The sequence below is a fragment of the Chrysemys picta genome, chromosome 20 (assembly GCF_011386835.1).
Source record: "Chrysemys picta bellii isolate R12L10 chromosome 20, ASM1138683v2, whole genome shotgun sequence".
Taxonomy (NCBI): Eukaryota; Metazoa; Chordata; order Testudines; family Emydidae; genus Chrysemys; species Chrysemys picta.
The window spans coordinates 9217139-9231325 of NC_088810.1; the positions used below are offsets into that span (position 1 = coordinate 9217139).

The 14187-nt window shown below is 50.3% G+C and overlaps 1 protein-coding gene across 5 annotated transcripts; it reads left to right on the plus strand.

Annotated features, from left to right (window-relative positions):
* The first annotated feature begins 208 nt into the window (after positions 1-208).
* LOC101953648 (CD276 antigen-like) lies at positions 209-12875 on the plus strand. Of its 5 annotated transcripts, none has more exons than XR_010593991.1 (7): positions 210-365; positions 7677-7747; positions 9782-10129; positions 10258-10542; positions 10960-11097; positions 11509-11690; positions 12765-12875. XR_010593991.1 is itself a non-coding variant. In XM_042844452.2 (7 exons), exons 3-6 carry the CDS (start codon positions 7708-7710, stop codon positions 11085-11087), a joined length of 801 nt encoding a protein of 266 aa, XP_042700386.2. In that variant the 5' UTR covers positions 252-365; positions 2707-2790; positions 7677-7707; the 3' UTR covers positions 11088-11097; positions 12765-12875. The 5 variants fall into 5 exon arrangements, 3 of the variants coding, with proteins under 3 accessions (XP_023957056.2, XP_005281397.2, XP_042700386.2); XM_042844452.2 differs by lacking the exon at positions 11509-11690 and adding an exon at positions 2707-2790 and having other exon boundaries at positions 252-365; XR_006173048.2 differs by lacking the exon at positions 10960-11097 and having other exon boundaries at positions 209-365.
* Positions 12876-14187: the final 1312 nt, after the last annotated feature.

Here is a 14187-nt window from a genome sequence, read left to right on the forward strand (position 1 = left end):
ACCCCAAGTGCCCCCTGGCAGCCAGCAGGGCACCCACAGGACCAGAGTGGGGGAGGGATAGCTCAGTGGTTTGAGTATTGGCCTGCTAAACCCAGGGTTGTGAGTTCAGTCCTTGAGGGGGCCATTTAGGGATTTGGGGCACAAATCTGTCTGGGGATTGGTCCTGCTTTGAGCAGGGGGTTGGACTAGATACCTCCTGAGGTCCCTTCCAATCCTGTGATATTCTATGAGTCATCTCGCTCTGGGAGAGAGATGTGGCTGCAGCAGGCTGGGATGGGCTATAAATAGACTTCACCCACTTTCAGTTTTCTTTCTGTAAGTGGCTCCATGCTGGGGACACGTGCGATCGCGGCCAGGCTGAGAAGGTACAGTCAGTGATTCCTTCCTTCCTTCCTTCTGCTTCTGCTCTGCCCCAGGCTGTAACCGCTCCCCTGCTCCCTACCCCGGGGCCAAGTCCAGAGCCGGGACGGGTCGGGCTCTCAGGGCCGGGGTCACAGCTCCCAGGTCGGAGAGGGGCCCGGTGCCGGGCACTAGGGGCTGAGCTGTGGCTCTAAAGCAGCGCTGGGGGGTCTGGGGGGGGGGGGGTTCAAGCGCCTCTGAGAAGCAGGCGAGGGAGGTTTGGATTTTCATCAGTGAATGTCAGATTTCACCATCCCCGTGTGTGAACGGGGGACAAAATATTTCCAATTCCAGTGATAACAATCACCCTTTCCAGAGGGGCCAAGTAAGGAAAACGCTGCTGGAGTCCCCCTGTCCGGTGTATCAAACACATCGCGGGTGTTAGTCGAGCTAGAGCAAGGGGGCCTTGGTTTCGATCGCTTTAACTCTGAATCTCAGCATCTGCTGTCACGACATGATTCTTGTCGGGCCCCTCAATTTCCCACCGCTGTGAACATCTACGTCAGTGGTGTACTGGTGACCCCTTTCACATAGCAAGTCTCTGAGTGCGACCCCCCCCTTATAAATTAAAAACATCTTTTTATATATTTAACACCATTATAAATGCTGGATGCAAAGCAGGGTTTGGGGTGGAGGCTGACAGCTCGCGACCCCCCATGTAATAACCTCATGACCCCCTGAGAGGTCCCAACTGTTGTACTTAAAGTACTGCACAGGATCTTTTTAGGGGGAATAAGACAAAACGCCACATTTATTAGTAATACATGTATTCATTAACACTGTATTATATGCATATAATATATTACACTTACACACACACACAAACACACTCCGTCTTGTTGTTACCAATTAGTTGCTCCCCTTAACTTCACTGGCCAGGTGAGTTAGATGGAGGAGGGGGTGGAGCCGGGCTTCTGCTGATCCGGATCGATGCTCCCATGTTGACAAGACGAGACCCGGGGTCCTCTGCAAGACACCTCACTTTTATAGCAGCTTCCCTCTTATGCAAATCTATACCAGATTCAAACTCTGTGTCTGTCCCCATTGGTCCTTTGTGCTGCTTTCTTTTGAGTGTTGTCCCAATGCTGCAAAGAGGGTGTTTCCAAAAGAAGGTGCTTGCTTCTAACCCCCGAGGCCGTCGGTATGTCTGCTTGTTTTTAATGAGCCCACTTGACACGTTTTATTGTCCTTGGGTCTGGCTCCCAGCCCCTCTCCAACAGTTGAGGCTGTCTGGAGGTGCTGCCTTCCATGCCTTCCTCATCCACACCTCATTCATTCAACAGGGCAATTGATTAAGAGTGGGGGGTGGGGGGAGAGCTCTTGTTCTACTGCTAGCAAACAGAAATTTTTCTTCTATCTTATTCTATCCTTAGGGGCTATAATATTATACCAAGGGCAATGCAAAGTTTCTAAATGAGGCTTTGATACAAAGTCCCATGAAAACAGAGGTCACACGTGGGTAGACCCACCACAAGGTTATATGAAGAGGCACAATGTAAAGTCATATGAAAATTATCAGAGATTTATCTACACAACCCCCAGTTTGAGAACCCTGATCTACATGGATACAAATCTAAAAAAAATGCTTAAAAATACACCGCTATTACTCGTCGAAATTATAAAAACTGAATTCTGCCAAGCCTAGTGAAAAGTAAAACACAAGCAAGCCACAAGTGTGTGTGTGTGTGTGTGTGTGTGTGTGAGAGAGAGAGAGAGAGAGAGAGAGAGAGAGAGAGATATGCTACATCCACACTGGGGTGCATTTCCCTAGACAAACAATTTCTTTTTATCCTAGCATCCTTCCTCTTCCCCGTCAGAACATGCTCCTCTAGCCAGGAAAGGTCACTTCCCTTGTTGAATGAATGAACCAGTGATAAACTTCTTACCCTCTGTCACACAGCTCACCCCCACATGGCCAACCATGGTGCAACAGGCGAGTCCTGCCTCAGTTTCCCCTGCTGTTCCCAGGGCTGACTGAGTTGCCCATCCATTCTACCGTGGGTCAGACCGATGGTCCACTCTGCCCAGAAGAGGAGTGTTGTCGCATTCAAGTCTCTTCTGGGCATAATTTACTTATACAATTCCAGGCTTTGGTTGATCTCTTGAAATAAGGCAATTCACAACCCCCAAAGTAAGACAGATGAAAAGGCAGTAGTTCTCCATCCCCGCTCCAGGGACGGTCACACAGGCATTCTACAAGGGTCTTCCCACAGTGTTGCACTCCCGAGGCACCTGCGAGCCCTAACCCTGTGGAGTGTGGTGTATTGAAAACTGTGTTAAAACTGGATCTGTCACTTTAAATTCTAGGGGTGTTCCTGGCCCTACTGGCAGGCTGGGGGCTCTGTAGGGAAGAGTCTGATCAGAGTCTGCAGAGAGCCAGCCTAGAACAAGGTGGGTGAGTTTAGCCCCTGGACTGTGAGGTGCAGCCTGTTTCGTCTGTTGAGAAACAGCCAAATGAAAGAGTCCCATTCAATTACATCACATAATGGCAGACAGCTAAAAAGGGACAATTTTAAAGTGCTTATATACACATGCTAGACGTCTAAATAATAAGTTGGGTGAATTTGAGTGCCTCATATTAAGTGAGGATATTGATGTAATAGGCATTGCAGAAACTTGGTGGAATGAGAATAATCAGTGGGACAGTAATACCAGGGTACAAAATATATTGGAAGGATAGAACAGGTGGTGCTGGTGGGGGAGTGGCACTAGATGTGAAAGAAAGCGTAGAGGGAAATAAAGTAAAAATCTTAAATGAATCAAACTGCACCATAAAATCTCTATGGATAGAAATTCCATGCTTGAATGATACGACTATAGCAGTAGGGATATACTACTGACCACCTGACCAGGAGGGAGACAGTGACTGTGAAATGCTCGGAGATTAGAGAGGGTATAAAAATAAAAAAATCTGTTATAATGGGGGATTTCAACTATCCCCATATTGAGTGGGTACATGTCACCTCAGAACGGGGTGAAGAGATGAAGTTTCTTGACACCTTAAATGAAGCTTCTTGGAGCAGCTGGTCCTAGAATCCACCAGAGGAGAGGCAATTCTTGATTTAGTCCTAAGTGGAGCACAGGATCTGGTCCAAGAGGTGAATAGAGCTGAACTGCTTGTTAATAATGACAATAACATCATCAAATTTAACATTCGGGTGGGTGGGAGGGGAGGACACAAACCACAACAGCCCACCATGGTAGCATTTAATTTCAGAAAGTGGAACTACACAGAAATGAGCAAGTTAGTTAGAAATTAAAAGGCAAACTGCAAGGAAACTTTTTAAAGACATCATAATAGAGGCTCAATTTAAATGTGTACCCCAAATAAAAAAACACAGTAAGAGAATCAAACAAATGCCACCATGGCTAGACAACAAAGTAAAAGAGGGAGTTAGAGGCAAAAAGGCATCCTTTAAAAAGTGGAAGTTAAATCCTATTGAGGAAAATAGAAAGGAGCATAAACTCTGGCAAGTGAAGTGTAAAAATATCATTAGGAAGGTCAGAAAAGAATTTGAAGAACCGCTAGCCAAAGTCTTAAAAAGTAATAGTTTTTTTTTTAGTACACCGGAAGCAGGAAGCTGCTAAACAACCAGTGGAGTCACTGGATGATTGAGATGATAAGGGAGCACTCAAAGACGATAAGGCCATTGCGGAGAAACTCAGTGAATTCTTTGCATTGGTCTTCATGGCTGAGGGGATATGAGGGAAATTCCCAAACCTGAGCCATTCTTTTTAGGTGACAAATCTGAGGATGTCCCAGATTGAGGTGTCATTAGAAGAGGTTTTGGAACAAATTGATAAATTAAACAGTAATAAGTCACCAGGATCAGATGGTATTCACCCAAGAGTTCTGAAGGAACATAAATGTGAAATTGCAAAACTATTAACTGCAGTCTGTAACCTATCATTTAAATCAGCTTCTGTACAAGATGACTGGATAATGTGACACAATTTTTTTTAAAAGGCTCCAGAGGTGATCAGACACATAGATGAACACGATTTATTGGGGAAGAGTCCAAATGTTTTTTCTAAAGGGAAATCATGCCTCACCAATCTACTAGAATTCTTTGAGGGGGTCAACAAGCATGTGGACAAGGGTGATCCAGTGGATATAGTGTACTTAGATTTTCAGAAAGCCTTTGACAAGTTCCCTCACCAAAGGCTCTTACACAAAGTAAGCTGTCATGGGATATGAGGGAAGGTCCTCTCATGGATTGGTAACTGGTTAAAAGATAGGAAACAAAAGGTAGGAATAAATGGTCAGTTTTCAGAATGGAGAGAGGTAAATAGCGGGGTCCCTCAGGGATCTGTACTGGGACTTGTGCTGTTCAATATATTCAGAAATGATCTAGAAAAAGGGGTAAACAGTGAGGTGGCAACATTTGCAGATGATACAAAATTACTCAAGATAGTTAAGTCCTAAGCAGAACTACCAAGAGCTACAAAAGGGATCTCACAAAACTGGGTGACAGGGCAACAAAATGGCAGATGAAATTCAAAATGGCAGATGAAATTAAATGTTGATAAATGCAAAGTAATGCACATTGGAAAACATAATCCCAACTATACATATAAAATGATGGGGTCTAAATTAGCTGTTACTGCTCAAGGAAGAGATTTTGGCGTCACTGTGGATAGTTCTCTGAAAACGTCCACTCAATGTGCAACAGCAGCCAAAAAAGCGAACAGAACGGTGGGAATCATTAAGAAAGGGATAAATAATAAGGCAGAAAATATCATATTGCCGCTATATAAATCCATGGTACACCTACATCTTCAATACTGTGTAAAGATGTGGTTGCCCATCTCAAAAAAGATATATTGGAATTGGAAAAGGTACAGAGAAGGGCAAGAAAAATGATTAGGGGTATGGAACAACTTCTATATGACGAGATTAAAAAGACTGGGATATTTCAGCTTGGAAAAGACAACCAAGGAGGGATATGATAGAGGTCTATAAGATCATGACTGGTGTGGAGAAAGTAAATAGGGAAGTGTTATTTACTCCTTCTCATAACACAAAAACTAGGGGGCACTAAATAAAATTAGTCAGCAGGTTTATAATAAATATAGGGAAGTATTTCTTCACACAACGCACAGTCAACCTGTGGAACCCGTTGCCAGGGGATGTGGTGAAGGCCAAGACTATAACATGATTCCAAAAAGAACTAGATAAGTTCATGGAGGATAGGTCAATCAATGGCTATTAGCCAGGATGGGCAGGGATGGTGTCCCTAGCCTCTGTTTGCCAGAAACTGGGAATGGATGACAGGGGATGGATCCCTCAGTAATTGGTCTGTTCTGTTCCTTCTCTCTGGGGCACCTGGCACTGGCCACTGTCAGAAGACAGGATACTGGGCTAGATAGACCTTTGGTTTGACCCAGTCTGGCTGTTCTTATGCTCTCTCCCTGGATTTGGTTCTTGCATGTGAAAGTTCTGGAGTCTAAGAATTAAACAGTGGGATGCTGCAATCTCCCAGTGAGATCTGACCGGTCTCGGTGTATGCCAGGAATGTAACACTGAGCTCCTGGCATTTGGCCTGCCCCTGGGCTGAGCCGATTCTTCCCCTTTACCTAGGGGCCCTTGCCTGAGTCTTTCCCCAGCGGGGTTCCCTGTCTCTGGCCAGCCCCATCCCATCAACTTCGTTCTCTGCCTCTGCTCTTCTCCAAGCAGCTCCCAATTCCTGCCCTGTCTCCAGCCTCGTGTGACACCCCCAGGAATGCTCTGTTCCTGCTTCCCATTCTTTGTCCTTCCCAGCTGCTGCCTGGCTCTTGGCAGAGCCCAGGTGCCCTCTCTCAGGCCCCACTGGAGGCAGCTAATGAGTCACAGGGGATCTGGACCCATTCCCTCTTAGTGGGGCCCCCTGTGACATCCTCCCTCGTGGGAGGAGCTCCCTGTAAAAATCCGCAAGCCTACCTGTACAGGGGTCCACTCACCACAGCTGCGCTTCCTTGTGGCTGGGTCTGGGAACTGGCTTTTGGCCGGCCTCCCCTTTCCCTCGGTTGCTTGCGCAGAGGCCCCTCTCTCTCCGTGACTCAGGGTGCTCCCTCTTCATGACTCAGGCCACTTTGCCGGTGGCCAGACGGGAAACCCAGGCCCTCCCTCTACACTGCTGGAAGCCCAGGGACCCTGTACCCAGCAGCCCAGGTCGGCACAGTCACACCCCTTGCTGCTGTTTCCCTGGGCTACTTCCTACCTACCTAGCAGGCTCTCTTGGGCTTTCTTCCCCATAACGTCTCTGGGCTGACGCTTCTTTCAGGGCTAGGATCCCAGGGCTCATTCTCCCTGGGTTCCCTCTACACGACCTCTCTGCTCCCAGAGCGTGGCTGCCCTGCAGCCCTCCTGTTTTTTGATGCAGCAGCCTCATCCCACGAGGCTATGACCGCCCCTTTCTACATTCAGTTTTAGCCAGGAGCTTGGGTTTTTTTATATCCTTTCACTCAGCCTAGTAATTTCCCTGACATTCTTGCCAGTCCCTTTAAGAAAAACCTTTGGATTTCCGGTGTGACACTCTGTACCTCAAAGTAGTATCCTGGCTGGTGGGTTTGGAGGGCTCAGTGGTCACACAGTCCAGGTTGCACCCCAGGACCCCCATCACACTTGGCCGACTCAGTTTTTCACAAAGCGACTTTCTTTCCATCGACTATGGCCCCCCAATGCCATAGAATGTGATCAACTGTTTCTTTGGTTCTGGGCACGTTACTCAGCCTGTTTTTTTGTCGTTTTCATCAGTTTAGCTTCTCATTTAAGGCACAATGGCCTGTTGATGCCCTAAAAATGGCAACTTCACTTTTTCGGTCAAGACTGCGGAGTGTAGCATTATCTGCCATTTTTCTGTGCACCCATCGTAGACCCTGTGGCTCCACCCTGGCATGTAAGGGGTTAATAGAGGCCTCGGGAATCTATCTCCGCACATGCAGATTTGTGGCAAAACTTCAGTGCTCTGGTCAGATCCCAGCTGGGGTCAATTGGCCTTCGCTCCATTGGGGTCAATGGGGAGCTTCCAATCTGAAAGTCAGGAAACAGGCTCCACAGCTTTTAATCTGGCCAGACAACAAGGGGACCCTGAAGGGACACGAATCCTACTGCAGGGCTCACCCCAGGCACGGCTGAGCACCCCGACCACCGGTGAAATCGGGGGGAGATGCGGGAGCCCATCTCCCACCTGGAGACGTTGGGAGCCCTCAGAACGGTTAGGCCAGCTGGTGTCGGTGCACTGGCTGGTCTCATTCATGCCCGGGTCTAGCCCACGAGTCTGGTGTTTGTCTTGCAGATGAACGTTGGTTCGCTCCTCTTCCCAGTCCATGCTGCTTCCCCTCTTGATTCTCCACTTTGCCGTGGCAGGTGAGTGACGTCGGGGCCCCAGTAATGGGGGGAGAGTGGCGTGTTTATACAGAGAGAGATTGTGGAGCTTGGGGAATGGGACAGTCTCTCGCTGTGTCTGTGCAGTGCCTGGCAAGATGGGGCCCAGATCTCACTTAATAAATTACATCCATAATGCTACATTAGAGAACATGGTTAAGTTTGCAAAGTCGCACTCAAGGGGTATGAAATGCCAGAGTTAAGGTCACCCCGTGCAGCCATATCTCTGCCCCTTTGTGCATCTGAATCATGACACAGCCTTTAATGGCAGGATAAAGCACTGACACCGGCCCCCTGCCTCATTCCACGCACACGGTGACATGCTCACTTAATGGGCAGCTATTCAATACTTGGTTTAATCTTCCCTGGGCCAGGTGTGGCCCCAGGCCCGTTCCACTGCCGGCGACGCAAACCGTGCTCTGGAGACAGGATTGTTTACTTCCTCGTGGGCTTTTCTGTGGCGTTTCCTCACTGTAGCATCTCATTCCTTCGTTCACTGCATCTTCCCAACACCCCAGCAAGGTGCGGGGGTGGTGTCATTATCTGCATTTTACAGCTCAGGCCCTGGGAGATCAAGGTGCACCGCTTTGGGGCCCTCGTGTGAGACGCGGGGAGCTGAGCTTGCAGAGTACTTTGCATTGCCGTTTTGGCCTGAGTGGCAAAAGGCAGAACTGCAGCACTTCTCAGGCAGAATGTATGTTTTTTTGGGGGGGGGGGGGGGGAATTCTGTACGTGTGCAGTGGTGTAGAATTCCCCCAGGACTAACCATAGCAGGGTTTGATTGCTCCTTCCACTGAGCCTGAAGTAGGGAGCTTGGGGCAGCCACTGGCTTTAACCAGTGATTATCTTTGGATCAAATATTCCACTGAGAGCAGCTGTCAGCACGTTCCACATAACAATATGTTCAAAGCACAGGTCCTGTTGACTTCAATTGCAGCTGTGAGCTCTCAGCCCTTCTACAGATCAGGCCCCAGGCTCTCAAGTCAGGCATACAGAAAATCAGGAATGTGCAGTTATTTTCCAGCTGTGAAAATTTTGGTATAAGTGACATGCCCAGCATCACAGAGGAACTCGGTGGCAGAGGCAGGGATAGACTGCAGCTCTCTAGGGCAGCAACCAAACCATGAGACCCTCTTCCTGCAGTCTCCTACCCTGTTCATTAAACACCTCCCAAATTCTTCAAAAAAATGAGGCAGGGGTGCTAGAGGTGAGTCTCCTTCACTACACACCTGATTGATCCCCAGAGCAGGTCTCTCCCATGCATTGAATGAGGGGCAGCCAGCACCGCAGACCTTCCATTGCTTTGTGTTCCAGCCCCGTACTCGGAGGCCTGACTGGAGGTTAGTGTGAACAGCTGGGTGACCCTGACCTGCTCCGCCAGGGGCGGGTACCCTGAGGCCTCCATGCTCTGGCTGGGCGGAGCTGGGAACAACATGCTGGTGGAGAGCGACACCAGCCTGTGGAGAGACCCCAGGGGTCTCTGTGATGTGAGCAGACGAATCCTCCTGCCCAGGGCAGGGGGCAACAACTACACCTGGGGCTCTGGGGAAAAAACAGCATGTGATTAAAGATTATCTAATAAAAGGACAGAGTTAAGGTTACACGGGCAACCTTAATGCAGGCATTTCCTAACTTCTGAGTGCTGAACTTTGCATCCGTAACATCTTTGAATGTAGCTGTTTTGTGTGTAATAATAGTCACTGGTGAAAAAAGCACAAGGAGGTTTGGAAGGGGTCTAGCAGTTCAGCTTCACGGCATCTCACCAGCCACTCACAGATTGGGGTCAGGAAGGAAATTCCTCCTCTGAGCAAGTAATAACCGCCCACTGCAGAGTCATATGCCTCCTCTGAAGCATGGGTTTGGGATGTCGGTCTATATGGCCCTTGGGTCTGCACCAATCCAGGCTTCTCATCATGCAGCGCCCCCTGCTGCGAGAGGCCAGGATTGGAGTAACTTGTATTTGTCACACACACACACAAGGAACCCACTGACTCCTGTGCTTTTTGCTCTGCACAGAAACCTCAGCACCAGATGTTGTAGCTCAGTTTGGGGGGGACGTCACCCTGAGCTGCCTCTTCCCGTCCCCGCCTGGGATGAACCTCCAGCGCCTGACCCTCACCTGGCAGAAGGAACGGGCGGGGGCAGAGGACCTGGTAGTTCATAGTTACTATTACGGGAAGGAGCAGCTGGAGAGACAGGACGAGGCTTATAGGAACCGGACTCGGCTGGATCCAGAGGGGCTGGCCCAGGGGAATGCATCCGTGACACTGAGGGGCGTCCGCATCCAGGACGAGGGCGTCTATCTCTGCCACATCACCGCGGAGCAGGGCAAGATTTCAGAAAGGAGACAGGTTAAAGTGATGGGTAAGCAGGCCCCTCCTGGGGAGTGTGAGGCGCCATCCTGGCCCTGTTAAAATCAGTGGCCAAACTGCTGTGACTCCCCTGGGGCCGGGCAGCCAGCGCCACAGACCTTCCATTGCTTTGTGTTCCAGCCCCGTACTCGGAGGCCCGACTGGAGGTTAGCGTGAGCAGCCAGTTGACCCTGACCTGCTGTGCGGAGGGCGGGTACCCCGAGGCCTCCGTGCTGTGGCTGGACGGAGCCGGGAACAACGTGACGGCGGAGAGCGACACCAGGCTGCAGAGAGACCCCAGGGGGCTCTGTGATGTGAGCAGCCGAATCCTCCTGCCCAGGGGAGAAAGCGGCAACTACACCTGCCTCCTGGAGAGCCCCGGACAGCCCCACATCATCCGACACCTGAGCGTCTCCTGCAGCCCAGGTACCCGGGCCGGAGAGGGCCCCGGTGCACGCGCCGATGGGTTCGCTCAGACCTGCTGACTGCCTGTCATGTGTGGCTTTTTGGCCCCTCCTCCAGGGGATCCTCCCTCCCCTGTGCTCTATGGCGAAATCCCCATCTGATTGGCCGCCTTCCTCACTCCTCCCCCCCTTGGGGGGGAAGGGCAGCCAATCGGAGCTGCCTGATCCCTCCACATATTCTTAGGCCAGAAGGGATCCTGTGAGCACCTAGTGCGACCCCTGCAGTCCCCCGGCCATGGGACTGCCCTGAATTAATTCCTGTTTGAACCAGGGCAGCAGGCAGAGGTGGGGTGGGGGGCAGTGGGTGGGCCCAAAGCAGAGGTGGGGGGGAGCACAAGCCACAGATCTCCCAGCTCATCCGCATGTTCTCTTTCTACAGATAACTGTACTAACAACCCGTGCCTGCTTATCGCCCTGCCCCTGACAGTGCTGCTGGGTGTACTGGGAACTGCCTGGTGCTTCCTAAGGCGTCGGTTCTCGCGGTGTTCGGCTGCAAACATAGTGTGACCCACGTAATGTGAGCTGCTTCTCTGTGTCTCTGTCCCCTCTCTGTCCGGGTGTACGTCCTTTGAGGCAGGGCCTGTCTCTCGTAACAGGACGCTTGTGCGAGGCTGTAGAGAAACAACAGTCCTTAATAGAGACCGAGGCTCTGGTTCAGTGTGTGTTAGGTGTCATCTAGTGATAGTCCCTATAATAACCTACTACAGCTGCGGAGTGACTGCCTTATTTTCTTACATGGACTGAAGTGCTAATTGGACTGACTGCTTTAGCGCCACACACAGGAAAACAGCCTTCTACCGTTGCCAGCTAGTGGAGTGACTCCTTTAGCTCCACCTAGAATATAAGCATGCTAGCTAGACGTCAGTGAGCCCCTCTGAAATCCCGGGTGCCTTTGTCTCTTTGAAAGACGCATTTTCTTTCTGCTCAGATAAATCCAGAGCTGCTAAAATCCATCTGCGGGGAGCGCTCAGGTTTTGCTCCGTGTGTTGGGCGGCTGTATGACTTGATGAGCCTGCACACATCCCAGCAGCCACAGTTCTTTGGCAAGTGTCCTGTTCATGTCGGACGTCTTCCAGGATAGTCCTGGCTTCCTAACTCCCAGCAAGGCGGGTACGATGCCTCCCATGTAACAAGGGTCACGCACACACGCACACACACACACACACACACACGCAAGTGCGCAAAACGTTTCAGCCAAAACTTTTTTTCCAGTGAAACCCGCGGCTTCAGCAGCTGTCCGAGGTTTTGTGAACTCCGGCCGGTTTTGCTGACTTGTTTGTTTCAGGAAGAAACATAAAAAAATGGAAATGTCCCCGTCTTTTTGGTTCACAACAACTTTCCCTTTCAAACCTTCCTTGTAGAAAACCCAGGTCCAAAACCAGCCCCAAGGAAACACTTTGAGTTTGTCTGAAGGTTTTAGATGCCAACACTATTTTTTTTTTTTACTTGTTGCAGAAAATTTCAAAACTGTTCGGTTCCCCCCCAAACTTGTCGAAATCGCCAAAGAACCAAAAAACCCGTTATTTGTCCAGCTCTGCCTCTGTATGGGCCGCTTAACCCTTAGCGCACCGGGGAATATTGTACCAAGCCCTGGTGAGCTGCACTGAGGACCGGAAGCCAGCTGGCCCTGTGCTGCGCTCTCGATCTCTCTTAGCGATGGAGCAGGGCTGTCTGTTAGGAAGGAGATTGCGTGGGTCCCGTCTGCAGTTGCTCTGCAGCCATTTTATGCAAGCTGAGCTGCTGCCCGTGTCCGCTCCCCTGGGGACTACCCTGATCTGCACCAGCCGTGCACCCTCCACCGGTGTAGGGAGCAAGGGGATATGAGGGGCTTTGCATGGCAGGGCAGAGGCGGGAAGGGGTGTGACCAGGGTGATTCTGCTCCCCTGCAAAGCCTCATAGGACCTGCTGAAGTAGGGAAGGGCAACTTAGAGCAGACTTCGCGGTTGCTGTAGTCTGCAACAGGGTTACCCCTGCTCTGGGGCCCTGCAGTGGGGTGAAGCTGGTGTCCCTAGAGGCGTCAGAGTGGATGTGATGGTGGTGACGCTGGAGGTAGGATTAGAAATTCAACCCTCTCTGCTAAATGGGACTGAGCCCCCCATCTTGGCCCAAAGAGACACTTTGCCCCCCGGCTATTCCCTTCACATCACTTTAATACCTAGATCTTTTGTGGTTTCTCTTGAACAGGGTCGTTTCTGTGCCCCGGAGCTGTTTTGATCCCTGCGGGTGCCCCCAGCGACGTGGCAGCTAATGGAAACTAAAGTGCAGGGACGTTACAATAAATGGACGTGTTTTCAGTGTAAAGCGACGTCTCTTCTTCACTGTGTGCGCTGACACAAATCCACAACCCCAGGCAGGCTCGACGTTGGGCCGCTGTAAATCTGCACGGCCCACCCGGCTGCAGCGAGTGACGGCAGCTGGGGATCTGCCCCCATTGGCTCCAGGGGAACGATGGCCGATCGAGGCCCACTGGGATCTGGCTCTGTTGAGTATATAAATCACACACGCAGGAGGAGGTGGGACTAGTACTTGGTCCTTCAGCTTCATATGCTAAGGATTCTTGCCGGCAAGTTAAAGGAGTATGGGCTGGATGAATGGACTGTAAGGTGGATAGAAAGCTGGCTAGTTCGTCGGGCTCAATGGGTAGTGATCAATGGCTCCATGTCTAGTTGGCAGCCGGTTTCAAGCAGAGTGCCCCAAGGGTCGGTCCTGGGGCCGGTTTTGTTCAATATCTTCATTAATGATCTGGAGAATAGCGTGGACTGCACTCTCAGCAGGTTTGCAGATGACATTAAACTAGGAGGAGTGGTAGATATGCTGGAGGGTAGGGATAGGATACAGAGGGACCTAGACAAATTAGAGGATTGGGACAAACGAAACCTGATGCGCTTCAACAAGGACAACTGCACTGAGGACGGAAGAATCCCATGCACTGCTACAGACTAGGGACCGAATGGCTAGGGAGCAGTTTTGTAGAAAAGGACCTAGGGGTTACAGTGGATGAGAAGCTGGATATGAGTCGATAGTGTGCCCTTGTTGCCAAGAAGGCTAATGGCATTTTGGGCTGTATAAGTAGGGGCATTGCCAGCAGAGCGAGGGACGTGATCGTTCTCCTCTATTTGACATTGGTGAGGCTTCATCTGGAGTACTGTGTCCAGTTTTGGGCCCCACATTACAAGAAGGATGTGGAAAAATTGGAAAGAGTCCAGCGGAGGGCAACAAAAGTGATTAGGGGGCTGGAGCACATGACTTATGAGGAGAGGCTGAGGGAACTGGGATTGTTTAGTCTGCAGAAGAGAAGAATGAGGGGGGATTTGATAGCTGCTTTCAACTACCTGAAAGGGGGTTCCAAAGAGGATGGATCTAGACTGTTCTCAGTGGTACCAGATGACAGAACAAGGAGCAATGGTCTCAAGTTGCAATGGGGGAGGTTTAGGTTGTATATTAGGAAAAACTTGTTCACTAGGTGGGTGGTGAAGCATTGGAATGGGTTACCTAGGGAGGTGGTGGAATCTCCTTCCTTAGAGATTTTTAAGGTCAGGGTTGACAAAGCCCTGGCTGGGATGATTTAATTGGTGTTGGTCCTGCTTTGAGCAGGGGGTTGGACTAG